The following is a 13,642-nucleotide window of genomic DNA, read 5'->3' as shown; positions in this document are numbered from 1 at the left end:
CACTCAGTACTCAGATTGTATTTTTACTTGCAAGGGGAGCCTGACGGAGTAACAGAACTTACTGATACTTCACCCGTGCTCAAACGACTCCATCCGACTTTCCCCGTGTAGTTCTTTTTATTACACAGCTTAGTTACAATCAGCATACGTAAAACAATCTTGTGACCAAAATGCAACAAATGTTTTACTGGGACATTTAGTTCCTCGCGTGTTGAGTGGTTGCACATTCTCCTACCAGAGCACCCTGTTTCTCCATTTAATTACTTTGTATCACACAAAGCAAAGTTCACGCAATACATGTCGGTCTAAAAAATGTTGTTTACTCAAAATTAAAATCTATATACATTTTTCCAATACACACCTGTTAACCCATTGGAGGTAACGTGGAGTTCAGGGCCTGAGGATGCTGTATACATCAAAGAAATGGAATCTGGAGAAGTTAGAGATCGAACGACTGAGCATCTGATGGAACTTAGATGCAGCAGTTGCAGCCCACACAGGATGTCACTTTTCTTTTTTTTAAAGAAAAGGCAGGGCTTCACCAGAAATAGGAGGTATATCAGCCTGCATATTGCAACACAAAAATCAGTCTGCTCCGGGGCTGTCTTTGCTGACATAACATCATCTTTTTGATGGAATAAGCTCTACTGCATCCAACTCTGATTATATCAGTTACCTTTGGATTCCAGTAGCTGTGAAGGTGTTTTTCTTGGAGCGTTGGAGACTTTTCTTTTTCAACATTTGACTGCAGGTAAAATGTTTCACACTGTTTCATGCAGTAACAAAGATAGAGGTACCTACCTCCACCCTTGATAAATATCACAAACAGGAAGGGCCAGTATGCAGCTGTAAGGAAGACAGGTCGGTCCGAACAGCTTCCATGTGAAGGTGTGTGCTGTAACATTTCTTCTTGGTGTGACGACAGGACAAAATATTTTCACATAACCTCAATGTAAGCAAAATGACAATTGCAACTTTAAGAGACGGTGATCTTTCTTTGACACTGGTTGAATGTATGCAGGGTAGCACTCATCATGTTTGCTGTTCACATGTGGTTATTTGAGAAAGTGATGTTTTTTCTTTTTTCCTTCTCTGGGCAGTTTCCACAAAGTGACCATGGCTGAATACAAGTTAAAGGTGACAACAGGCAGCATGCAGTATGCAGGGACAATGGACTACAAATACATCACCTTAATTGGAACAGAGGGGCAGAGTGAACGCACCAAGCTGGACAATTTTTGGATTGACTTTCAAACTAGGACGGCAAGTTACATTCCGTTGCACATTACTTGTAACAGATAATAGACAGATATAATCTTTAAACATGTCAGTCAGGTTTTACATCCATTGTATGTATGAATATTTAATATTTATACCAACTGGTCTGGAACACTTCAATGACATTTTAACCATTGAAGGCTTGCAGCCAAATATGGGCTTTGGATCCAATTCTATATACTTTAATGTATATTTAATGTAATTTAATGTATTCGTGTGGTGGACAGTGACATGATTTACTTTTTTTTCTTTTTTTCTCAGTCCTAGTCCTGTCTTTGCATGTTTTTATAGGTTTCCCCAACTCCATCATACCTGTTTCATATCAGCTTCCTGGGAAAGATGATGGGAACAGAATGATGCAGTAGTTTTTTTAGAAACCTCTCCAAACACCCTTTTCAACATTTCACACTAACTTTGTTTTATGTTTGTTATGATTCTCAGACAAGGACTTACACCATAAAATCCAGCTTTTCTCTGGGGAAAGTTCTGCTGGTCAGGGTGGAGAAAGATCCTTTTTTGTTTCTCCCAGAAGACGAGTGGTACTGTGCCAAAATCGTAGTGACAACTCCAGAGAGAGACGACACCCTTTTCCCCTGTTACAGATGGATCAAGAGGGGAGAAGAGGTGGAGCTCAGAGGAGGAAAAGGTCAAGTGAAATTGCTCAAAGAAATTTATTACAAATACATGCTCATATTGTTTTAAAGTAGATTTATCAGAGCCTCTTCATGTATTATCTTTTTTTTGGTGACACAAGTTTGAATGCTGTTTTTTTTCACCTCTCAGCTATGAAAGGTTTTGAGGAGGAACATGCCCTGCTGATTGAGCACCGGAAAAAGGAGCTAGAACTTAGAAAGAACACGTACCTGTACGTTTCCACTGCAGTTTGCCACAGCCATTTGTCTCAAAAGCTTATCTAAACTTAATCTTCTCTTTCTTTAAGGTGGGCAGTTAACGATGACAAGCTGCCGCACAACAGTCACTTCAAAGATGTATCTGAGATGCAAGCTGAGCTTCGTTTCTCTGCATCCAGATCAGATGAGCATCTTTATACAAAAAGAACAATGTGAGTTCTGAGACAATCTTTTCGCATTTTGATTCCTAAATTTACATCGTTTTACACATTATACATAATTTATTTCAGTGGTGTTGAACTGATGTTCAAGGGTCTGGCTGGATCCAATGAACGATGGGAAGACATTGAGGACATGAAAAGAATCTTCTGGTTCAAAAAGACTGAAATGTCAGGTAGAGAAAGCCATTTAACCGAAATTCCTATTGCTCCTGCTGATTTAATTCAAGTAGGCAATGGATGAGTGCTGTATTAACTAACTGCTATTCTTCCAGAGTATGTTTCAGAACACTGGAAGGAGGATGACTTTTTCGGATTCCAGTTTTTGAATGGAGTTAACCCCAACGTGATCGAGCGCTGCTCAAAACTTCCCCCAAACTTTCCGGTCACAGAGGAGATGGTGAAGCCTTTCTTGAGAGATGGAAGCACTCTGAAGACAGAAATGGAGGTTTGAAATTTGAGTGATGTTTTTACATGGGAGGCTATATATTAAATTAGATTTTACTCATATGATCAGATCCTCTAACATAACAGCCATTGTAACAACTGCTTTAAAATAAACATTTCATGCATCTTTTTCTTTTGGTCAACATAGAAAAGCCATGTCTTTATGGCTCATTCACTACTTTTCTCTACATTTTTGTTGCACACAGAAAGGCAATATCTTCCTGTGTGACCAGAAGATAATGGATGGAATACCAGCTTGGATGAAAGATGGAAATTCTGTACATATGACTGCTGGTTTATGCTTGTTCTACATGAACCCCGAGAGCAAGCTGATGCCCATTGCAATACAGGTATTTTACTGATGGTAGAATAATCCAACTCAGGATCACTGGAGCCTATCACAGCTGTCATTGGGTGAGAGGCAGGGGACACCCTGGACAGGTTGCTAGTCCATAACAGGGCCAGACAGAGACAAACAACCAGCTCACAGTCACTCCTTGGGTCAATTTAGAGTTGCCAATTAACCTAACATGCATGTTTTGGCGTTGTGGGAGGAAGCTGGAGTACCTGGAGAAAAAGGGACTATTAAGCCTGTTAAACTGTATGAATTCTGTTTTTGCCATGTATACTGTTTTCCCATCTGAACTACGTTTGCTAGTTTCAATAAATCTCTGCACCCATCGTCCTGACAGTACAGAAGGGAATGAGGGGTGGCTAAAGACTTTTACACAATACTGTAGGCCTAGCTCACCAAAAAGTGCTATTCTGACATTGAAATTATGCAATGTGTGGCAAGTAAGTTTGCCACCGTGGGTTCACCCAACACACACGCAGAGCCCGTGTCTGGTTTACAATACTTTTATTTATTTTTCTCTCACGATCGAGGTTCTCAGCCCGAACGGTAGAAGACGATCACCCGCTTCTCTGCTCTGCTCTGCTCTGCTCTGCTCTGCTCTGCTCTGCTCGTCTTCTCCTTCTCCGTTCTCTGGCTCTGGTTCTCGATCTCTCATCTCCTCTCTCCGCCTGGACCAGCACGCTACTGATAAAGGGGAGAATGATTTGCCGACGATGTACAGGTGTGCCAATCATCTCCCCTCCCACTGTCCTCTGAGCCCTTCCCACCTCTCCACCTCTCCTCTGCACCTGATGCACCACGCCCCCCTCCACATACCTCCACCGCCCGACTTAGGCCAGGGAACTGTCCGGCCTAACCTACTCCCCCCCTCCTTGTGGGAGCGGGAAAGGAAGTCGGCCACCACCATCAGCACCCCCGGCCTATGGATCACCTTAAACTTGAAAGGCTGCATGGCCAGATACCATCGGGTGATCCGGCCATTAGTATCTTTCATGCGGTGGAGCCACTGGAGGGGAGCATGGTCCGAACAGAGGGTGAATGGACGTCCCAACAGTTAGTACCGCAGAGCATCGACCGCCCACCGGATGGCCAGGCACTCCTTCTCCACGGTGCTGTACCTGGCCTCCCTCTCGGACAGTTTCCTGCTGATGTAGAGCACTGGGCAGTCGACACCCCGCACCTGCTGGGACAGAACGGCCCCCAGCCCTCTGTTCGATGCATCAGTCTGCAGAGTAAACGGGAGAGAGAAATTAGGAGTGTGAAGAAGAGGCTCCCCACAGAGGGTCTGTTTTACCCTCTCAAGCGACACCTGGCACAGCTCCGTCCACTGGACCGGATCTTGAGGCACCCTTTCGGGTGAGGTCGGTCAAGGGGCTGGTCAGCTCGGCGAAGTTGGGAATAAAACGCCGGTAGAAACCGGCCAGCCCCAAAAACCGCCTCACCTCCTTTTTTGTCTTGGGCCGCGGGCAGGCTGCAATCGCTGCTGTCTTGTCGACCTGTGGACGCACCTGCCCGCCGCTCAAGTGGTACCCCAGATACCGTACCTCCCTCCGTCCAACTGCACACTTCTTCGGGTTGGCCGTGAGCCCCGCCTGCCTCAGTGACTCGAGGACCGCGGCCACCTGCCACACATGCTCCGCCCAGCTGTTGCTGTGGATGATCACGTCATCCAGATAGGTGGCAGCATATGCAACGTGCGGCCGCAGCACCCGGTCCATGAGGCGTTGGAACGTGGCTGGGGCCCCGAACAACCCGAACGGAAGTGTAACAAATTGGTACAAACCGTACGGAGTGGAGAAGGCCGATTTTTCCTTGGACTCTGGAGACAGGGGAATCTGCCAGTACCCCTTGGTCAAATCCAGCGTCGTAAAAAAATCGAGCTGTGCCAAGGCAATCCAGGAGCTCGTCGACCCGGGGCATAGGATAGGCATCAAACCGTGAAACATCATTCACCTTGCGATAGTCCACACAGAACCGGATCGACCCATCCTTCTTGACTACAAGAACGATGGGACTACACCAGGCACTGTTGGACTCTTCTATCACAACCATTTCCAACATGGCCTTCAATTCTGCCTGTACCACTTTTCTTTTGTGTTCAGGCAACCGATAGGGTCGTGAACGCACACCCGGGTGAGTCTCCACATGGTGTTGAATAAGGCTTGTGCGTCCTGGCAGGGGGGAAAACACATCCGCGTAACGCTGTTGCAACTTGGCCACATCTGCTTTCTGTGACGGAGAGAGGTGGTTCTCACAAAGGAGCGAGGCGGGATTGGTCGATTTTGGCACCTCAGGCCCCAACTCATCTCTCTCTGCAATTGTCGTCACCAGTGAAACAGACTCTGCCTCCCTCCATGCTTTAAGGAGGTTGAGGTGGTAAATCTGTGTCGCACCTCCCCTGTCAGATCGCACAAGCTCATAGTCAACGTCACCCACTTGCCGTGTGACCACAAAGGGCCCTTGCCACTTGGCGAGTAATTTAGAGTTATGAGATGGGAGTAATACAAGCACTTTATCTCCCGGTGTAAATTGTCTCAGCCTAGATCCTCTGTTGTACAGCCGCTGCTGATGTTCCTGGGCCCGGAGCAAATTCTCACGTGATAACTGACCCAATGTGTGGAGTTTTGCTCTCAGGTCCAGGACGTACTGAACTTCATTTTTACTGGGGCTCGGACCTTCCTCCCAGCTTTCTTTTACCAGGTCCAAAACCCCGCGTGGTTTCCTGCAAAACAGCAGTTCAAAGGGAGAAAATCCCGTGGAGGTCTGGGGAACCTCGCGCACTGCAAACAGCAGAGGATCTAGCCACTTATCCCAATTTGGCTTATCATCGTGCACAAACTTACGGACCATGGACTTCAAAGTCTTATTCAGGCGCTCGACGAGGCCGTCAGTTTGCGGGTGGTAAACACTGGTTCGAATAGACTTGATGCCCAATAATCCGTAAAGTTCCCTCAGTGTTTGTGACATAAACTGGGTGCCTTGGTCAGTCAGGATCTCTTTCGGGATCCCGACTCAGGAGATAACCTGAAACAGCGCTTGCGCCACACTCTTTGCAGATATGCTGCGCAGTGGCACTGCCTCTGGATATTGAGTTGCGTAATCCACGAGGACTAACACAAATCGGTATCCACGTGTGCTCCGGTGAAATGGCCCGATGAGGTCCATCCCGATCCATTCAAACGGGACCTCGATCAGTGGTAACGGGCGCAACGGCGCTCTCGGGATGGCCGGTTGGTTAACCAACTGGCATTTAGCGCAGGACGCACACCAGCGGCGAACGTCTGCTCTAATGCCAGGCCAATAGAAACGGGCCATTACACAGTTCAGTGTTTTTTCCTACCCCATATGCCCAGCCATTGGGTTGTAGTGAGCCGCCTGGAAAACCATTTCCCAGCGACTTTTTGGTACCAGCAACTGGGTAATTATCTCTTCAGTCTGAGTGTCACGACTCACTCGGTATAACCTGTCCCTCCGTAATGAGAAGTGTGGATATGATACCGCTGCGTCAGGGCGCACCATATGACCATCAATTCGTATCACTTGGTCAAAGGCAAAGCGTAGAGTATCATCACGAGACTGTTCAAGTGGAAAATCTTCCATGGAGTCAAACACGGGAACCTGCGGAGCCTCCTGAGGAGGCGCCGCCGGCTCCCCCTCCCCGTCATCAGTGCCGGACAACCTCGCGTCACCGCTGAGCACAGCGCACATATCCACTAATCCTGTTGGTCGTGAGCGCACCCCCACACACCGCCCCACTAGCTTATCAAACCCCGGCCAATCAGTACCCAGAATAAGAGGGTGCGCCAGGCGGGAGCTAACCACAGCCTTCTCACTATGCTTTTTCCCCTTATATCGAATTTCCACTGACGCAACAGGGTATCTGTGAATATCCCCATGCACACACTTAATATCCACCCAGCTCGCCTCTATCAAAGCCCCGGGTCGAATCAGATTCTGGTGAACCATGGACTGCATGCAGCCCGAGTCCACCATCGCCTGATGTGTACCCCCCTGAATCCTTACCGGAACGCTGTACGTCCCTCCCGGACCGGCGGAGGGTGCTGCATGGCCGACGACCCGGATCACCTGACCGACCTCCATGAGCGGACACTCCCGGCGAAAGTGCCCGGGCCGTCCGCACCTCCAGCACTCCTGCACTGCCGCTTGAGGGACCGTCTGTGGGCTGAGGACAGTGTCCGCAGCGCGCTGGCCCTGTGGCGGGAGAAAAGGAGACAGCTGGTTAGACCTGGGAAGCGGGGTGGGTCGGGTGGCTGTGGAGCCCTCCTGCGGGGTGCCGGTGTGGGACGGGCAAAAGGCTATGGCCGAACCACCGGCGCTTGGTTACTTGGTTGGCTGGCGGCCAGGTGGTCCTCCGCCAGCGTGATGGCCATCGTCAGGTCCGCCGGGCGATGGCACCGCACCCAGGCCGAGGTGCCGCTCGGGAGCCCCTCTGTGAACTGCTCCATGACCACCGTCTCCTGCATCAGCTCCTCCCCCGCCGACCCCCCCGGCTGCAGCCACCTGGTTGCGGCGTCTTTCAGCTGTTGGGCGTATACGAAAGGGCGGTCGTTGGGCCCCAGCTTTGTCTCCCGGAACCTCCGCCGGTGGTCCTCCATGGAGAAGCCGAGGCGATCCAGGACAGCCCGCCTCACGTCCCGGTACCGCCCTCGGCTGGAGGCTGGCAGGCAGAGCGCCGCCGTCTGCGCCTCCCCTGACAGCAGTGGCAGCAGCCGCACCGCCCACTCCGCCGTGGGCCAGCCACACGCCGTTGCTGTTGCCTCGAACATGTCCAGGAATGACTGTGCGTCGTCCTCAGCTGTCATCTTGTGCACAGTCATTCCTGCGAGTGAGGGGCCCGGTGTGCTTGCCCCTACCCGGGACAACATCGCCTCCAGCAGCGGCGTCTGCTTCTCCGCCTGAGTGTGCAGTGCTGCCAGGTGTTGTCTGCTCGCGGCGGCTTGGTCCTGGCTCATCCTCGCGATTTCCGTGAGCATTCCTGCCAATGCGGTCACGGGTTGTTCCGGCTCTGTCATCCTGTGTCAGGATCAGTTGGGCGCCAGTGTGGCAAGTATGTTTGCCACCGTGGGTTCACCCAACACACACGCAGAGCCTGTGTCTGGTTCACAATACTTTTATTTATTTTTCTCTCACGATCGAGGTTCTCAGCCCGAACGGTAGAAGACGATCACCCGCTTCTCTGCTCTGCTCTGCTCTGCTCGTCTTCTCCTTCTCCGTTCTCCGTTCTCTGGCTCTGGTTCTCGATCTCTCATCTCCTCTCTCCGCCTGGACCAGCACGCTACTGATAAAGGAGAGAATGATTAGCCGACCATGTACAGGTGTACCAATCATCTCCCCTCCCACTGTCCTCTGAGCCCTTCCCACCTCTCCACCTCTCCTCTGCACCTGATGCACCACGCCCCCCTCCACACAATGATTTATGTTTTCAGAACTCAATAGACTTGTGTAGACTATAAATATATCTTTTCATTCCAGCTATATCAACAACCTTCTGAGCAGAATCCCATCTTTCTGCCCAGTGACCCAGAGACAGACTGGCTGCTGGCCAAGCTGTATTTTAGAAGTGCAGATGCTTTGGAATATGAGGCAGTCCATCACCTCATGAACACTCACTATCTGGCAGAAGTCTTTGCAGTTGCCACTCTCCGCTGCTTGCCTGTAATCCATCCCCTCTACAAGGTATCAGCTGACATCACTGAGCTGTTGAAATATCAGATGTGGGCCACGTTTATCTTAATCTGACGTTACAGTAAATTTGATTTTAATGTCTGTATTTGTCTTTGTACAGCTGCTGATCCCACACTTCCGCTACACTCTGCAAGTAAACATAATAGCCCGCCAATATCTTTTGGCACCTGATGGGATTTTAAATGAGGTATATATATTATATATATATATATATATATATAGTATATATACTCACGCACTGATAATTCAGCACTACTGAAACCAATTCTAGATTTTCATTTCATCATTCATTACAAGTATTTTCATTATCTTAAATTCAAGAAACATACGTATAACTATGTCTGGATTTATGACCACTAGAGTACAATTGGAATTGCGGGGCTGAAAGAGGTCATGCGCAGGGCTCTGTCTAAAATGACCTACAGCTCTCTCTGTCTGCCGGAGAACATCACTGCGCGAGGACTGGAGTCGATCCCCAACTTCTACTACAGAGATGATGGTCTGAAGCTGTGGAATATCATCAACGGGTGATGATTACATTCACAATTTAGATATTTTGCCACAGTTGTAACTGATAGATTTTTCAAGCAACAACAAAACTTCATCTGAATTAGAATTTTTGTACGACCATTATGTAGAATAATCCACAACAATGCTGGATTATTTGACCATATTTTTAAATCAACACAATTATTTCAGAACACCAATTTGAATGCATTGTTGTTTTTCATCAGTTTTGTGAGGTCTGTGGTGGAGTATTATTATCCTTCACACAGTGATGTGCGTGAAGACACTGAGCTGCAGGAATGGATCACTGAGATATTCACACATGGCTTCTTGGGAAACAAACTCTCAGGTAAAAAAAAACAAAAGCAAAAGTCAGTACTAATTAAACTGAATAAATATATAAATATATATATTCCCCAGTGGGTAATTACGGCTACAGATTTACTAAGTGATATTTCTACCAACAGGGTTTCCAGCATGCTTAAATACTGCACAGGAAATGGTCAAGTTCATCACCGTGGTGATTTTCACTGTATCGGTACAACATGCTGCTGTCAATAATGGACAGGTGGGGCAATAAAATATATATTTTGGATAAGGGAATAACGCTTTGACATTCAGGGAGATCAAAAATATGTCCAAATTTCAAATAAACTTGTAAATGAAATAGTTCAAGTTAAAAATTCAAGTTGTTCTGACATTTAGTTTGACTACAGCTGGATCCCCAATGGCTCTCTCCAACTGCTCAAACCTCCTCCAACCACTAAGGGGCAGTCAAACATAAAGACGATTCTCGACATCCTCCCAAATGTTGGAGACACGGTCATCTTTGCAGCAATGGCATGGATGCTCACAGAAAGGTTTTCTGACGAGGTCAGTTCAGTGTTCATGAACACACACATAAAGCAGATTGATTGTGACTCATTGAAATTTTCATTGAAAAAATGTACATTGACTAAAATACTGACTTTAATGTCTCTGACATAACGGCAGGTTCCCTTGGGTACCTACCCTGAAGAGCGATTCGATGAGCCTGACCCTAAACGGATGATTAAGGAATTTCAAGCAGAGCTGTCCTACCTAAGTGAAGAAATTGCAGAAAGAAACCATCAGCTTAAAGTAGCCTATTCCTACCTGAGCCCCACAGTAATAGAGAACAGTGTGACTATTTAGGAAAGACAGCAGCCAAATATATTGTATGCTAGGAAGAGTATTCATTCGATTCAGTTCCGATAGTTGGTGGGGTGTTGCATTCTGGGACACAACTACATTTTGACATGAGTCATGATAATGTTGACCTATGGTATGGCTACACTATGGACCTTCTGTACATTGATTACTAACATACAGAACATCCATGTTGTTGTCACTGCAGTTTTTCAGCAATGCATGAATCCTTCATAAAAGCTGTACATTTGGATGGCCACTTTGTCTTAAATAAAGAAAATAGGGTAATGGTTTAAAGGGCGTTGTAGCGTTACTTGATAAAATATAAGGATTTACCAGAAGTTCTCACTGTCTCAATAAACCTTATTTAATCTCGGATGTAGGGCACCACCTTCAAAGAAGGGAAATATTACTGGGCATGTATTGTTGTAATGTTTTAAATACTTGAACGCAGCTTTTCTAGAGAAGATAATTGTTTTGTATATGGGAGTATCGTCCATTGACTCTTTTGGGCTTTCACATGCGCGAGCGTACAACCAGCCGGTGAGTTACATGCTGTTTATAAAGTTGTTTTGTAACGTCCCCATGCCAGTAATGTGAGAACCATGCATATGGTTTTGATGGTAAGGCTTGTGACTTTATTGTCGGATGGTTTATAAAGTGGTGTGACGTTTCTGCAGTGTGCAAGTTGTTGTTTTACGTGGAAGGGTTAGCGCTTGCCCCTAGCCACCACGTATTAGCCTCGCATGACAGGCTGCGCGAACAGCGCGATCTCCACACAGGTAGCGCAGATTTGCACCTGTCTGTGTCCTACTATCAGTATTTGACAACCTCTAGCAATGGAAATGCGCTTCAAATGCCCCGGAGTTCCCCTTTAAAACGTGCGACGTAAAAAGACATGGATGACGAGGGACGAACAAAAACACAGAAAGCGTGTATCTTTAGACTACTTCATTCTGTTTCTATCTTTGTTAGGATGTTCTTCTTCCTCATCTTTCTATCCTGTCTTAGTCTTTTCATCATCTTCAGCATCGTTCATTCTCTCCGCATCATTCTGAAGACTTCTTCTTCATTCCATTATCTTCTGTCTCGTTTCTCTGGCTCATGGCTGTGTTGGTTTACTCCATGGTTTACTCTTTCTGCTCTCTCATTTGTTTGAAAGGGAAGAGCTTTTTGCATCGCGGGTTCCGTGGTTTGACTCGCGGAGGCGGGGCGTTACGCTTACGCTACACTTTCAGCCAATGATATGCCTGAAACTATTGTGACGTCTGCTTGAGTGTGTGTTTGTAAAGCGATCTGATTCTAACGTTTATAGAGATTTTTGGATAAAATCTCATAAAACATTTGTCTCGATGATTCTGAAAACACCACAACTTGTTAAGATATGCAGATTAAAGATATATCATAGACTCATGATATAAAAACATCAAATACACATAACATGACATAGTTGATGATTATGAGTCTCAAACCTCAGATGAATATCTGTAAAGTTGTGACATATGAATAGCGAATCAAACAATGGGCCTCATGCAAGAACCGTTCTTACGCACAGATTTGTTCTTAAGTCGTGCGTACGAGTGATTTAGGAGAATTTGCGCATTCATCGATCTTTTCGTATTTTACGTTTTCTTTCAGGTACGAACAGAATTTACGAGTGATCCAGACCTGTCGTAGGAGTTTCCTAAAATAGTCCGCTGTTATTCGAATCAAGTTTGCTTGACTAATGGATTGTATATTTAATTACTTTGAAACAAACATGAATAAATATATACATTATACCTCATAATGATGCTGACATTATTCTGTTTGACTTAAATTATGCACTAATTGAAGGTTAATTTGACTCCATAACAAGGTCAATGGGAAGCGTAACCAGCGGCTGACTTGCTACTTTTGGATGCCTTAGCGTGTCAGGCTCTTGGAAGAGACCGTGTAGATATCCACGTGGAGACAGACAAATGGCTGACATCGCGCTTAAGTTTCCCAAGGACTGTGCTGCTGCAAATATGCAACTTGCTAGAGCCACAACTCCAGAGAGAAACATGCCGATCAGACCCAATTCCACCACATGTCCAGGTCCTAACCAAAATGCAGCTCGTGATTTCGCTGAGAACCTGAAAGAACTTGCGTACAAAGATATCAAACACATTTAATACAGTTTTAAGATTCGGCTGAACGTGAATCTAAGTAAAGTCATTTCCAGTTCTATTTAGGCATCTGGTTCTCTTATCTGGGTGGATGAGGGTAAAATGTCAACTTTGATTTATTGGTCCAGATAAGATAGGGAATGGGTTAGTCTCCCATTTCTCCAAAAAGGGTTCTTTGTTTGTTCAGTTTAAGTTGTCAATGCATCTCTAAAGTTAATGTTAAATGTCTGTTGCTAAATCCACTCCCAAAAGCTTTCATGGGCCTAAGGTGGTTGTAAATTTGGCGATTTCAGTCCCTTTCCTTTGTGTAGACGTCCCACATCTGGTCCTTTCCCAGAAAAACATCCTCCACAGGAATGTTTGTATCTTCCAAAGGTTTAAGGTATATTAATTCCACACTGGAGCTTGCTACAGCATTATCACTTACAGCCACGAGATACTGGCCCCAGCAGATCGGTAGGAAAAGCCATTGTCAACGATATTTAGAGAATTATCTGTTGTGTGGAAGCGTGCTAAACTCTCAGGGTTAGAATTAAAGGAGGCATTCTGAAATGCTTCCCCGGGATTTTGAGAGAGTGGGACCTCAATTTTTCCCAACACGTCTTTGATGACCACCCAAAGCAAGACCTGATTATATTTAGAGTGCAACAGAAGATTTAAAAACAGGTACTGTAACCCGGTCTATAAAAACAAAAACTACCCAGTAAGGACAAGTAAAAAGCTGCGACAATGTTGTTCAGATTTGGCGCCATTCTCACTCCGGAGTCCTCGGACTTGGAAGTTCTAGTTTTGGGTTTGCGTGAGGAAATGGGCCATTGGGACCCAAACAGAGCCGTGCAGATGAAAGCCTTGCGCGTCCAGTCATTGCAAGTTTGGACAATAGTCATTTGTCCAATAAAAAAGTTTAATTGAGGATATTATTAATGTTAGCTTGAGTTTGGTTCTGTTCTGTGGATTTGTTTG

General features: G+C 46.3%; 1 protein-coding gene across 1 annotated transcript; it reads left to right on the top strand.

Moving 5' to 3' along the window:
* Positions 1 to 1,635: 1,635 nt before the first annotated feature.
* Positions 1,636 to 10,897, top strand: LOC142374830 (polyunsaturated fatty acid lipoxygenase ALOX15B-like). The gene is made up of 13 exons (XM_075458663.1): positions 1,636 to 1,924; positions 2,062 to 2,143; positions 2,219 to 2,341; positions 2,420 to 2,523; positions 2,623 to 2,795; positions 3,001 to 3,144; positions 8,643 to 8,846; positions 8,956 to 9,042; positions 9,216 to 9,382; positions 9,590 to 9,711; positions 9,830 to 9,930; positions 10,068 to 10,235; positions 10,356 to 10,897. The coding sequence occupies exons 2-13, from the start codon at positions 2,064 to 2,066 to the stop codon at positions 10,533 to 10,535; spliced, it is 1,653 nt and encodes a 550-aa protein (XP_075314778.1). The 5' UTR covers positions 1,636 to 1,924; positions 2,062 to 2,063; the 3' UTR covers positions 10,536 to 10,897.
* The last annotated feature ends 2,745 nt before the right edge of the window (positions 10,898 to 13,642 follow it).

The sequence above is a fragment of the Odontesthes bonariensis genome, chromosome 24 (assembly GCF_027942865.1).
Source record: "Odontesthes bonariensis isolate fOdoBon6 chromosome 24, fOdoBon6.hap1, whole genome shotgun sequence".
Taxonomy (NCBI): domain Eukaryota; kingdom Metazoa; phylum Chordata; class Actinopteri; order Atheriniformes; family Atherinopsidae; genus Odontesthes; species Odontesthes bonariensis.
Note: the sequence above shows the minus strand (reverse complement) of the source record. Positions and strands in the feature narration are given on the sequence as shown.

Coding starts and splice junctions, on each gene's coding strand:
- LOC142374830 (XM_075458663.1), top strand. CDS start 2,064: ATGAAAGGTTTTGAGGAGGAACATGCCCTGCTGATTGAGCACCGGAAA. Junction 2,524..2,622: donor CAAAAAGACTGAAATGTCAG/GTAGAGAAAGCC, acceptor CTATTCTTCCAG/AGTATGTTTCAGAACACTGG. Junction 10,236..10,355: donor CAGAAAGGTTTTCTGACGAG/GTCAGTTCAGTG, acceptor ACATAACGGCAG/GTTCCCTTGGGTACCTACCC.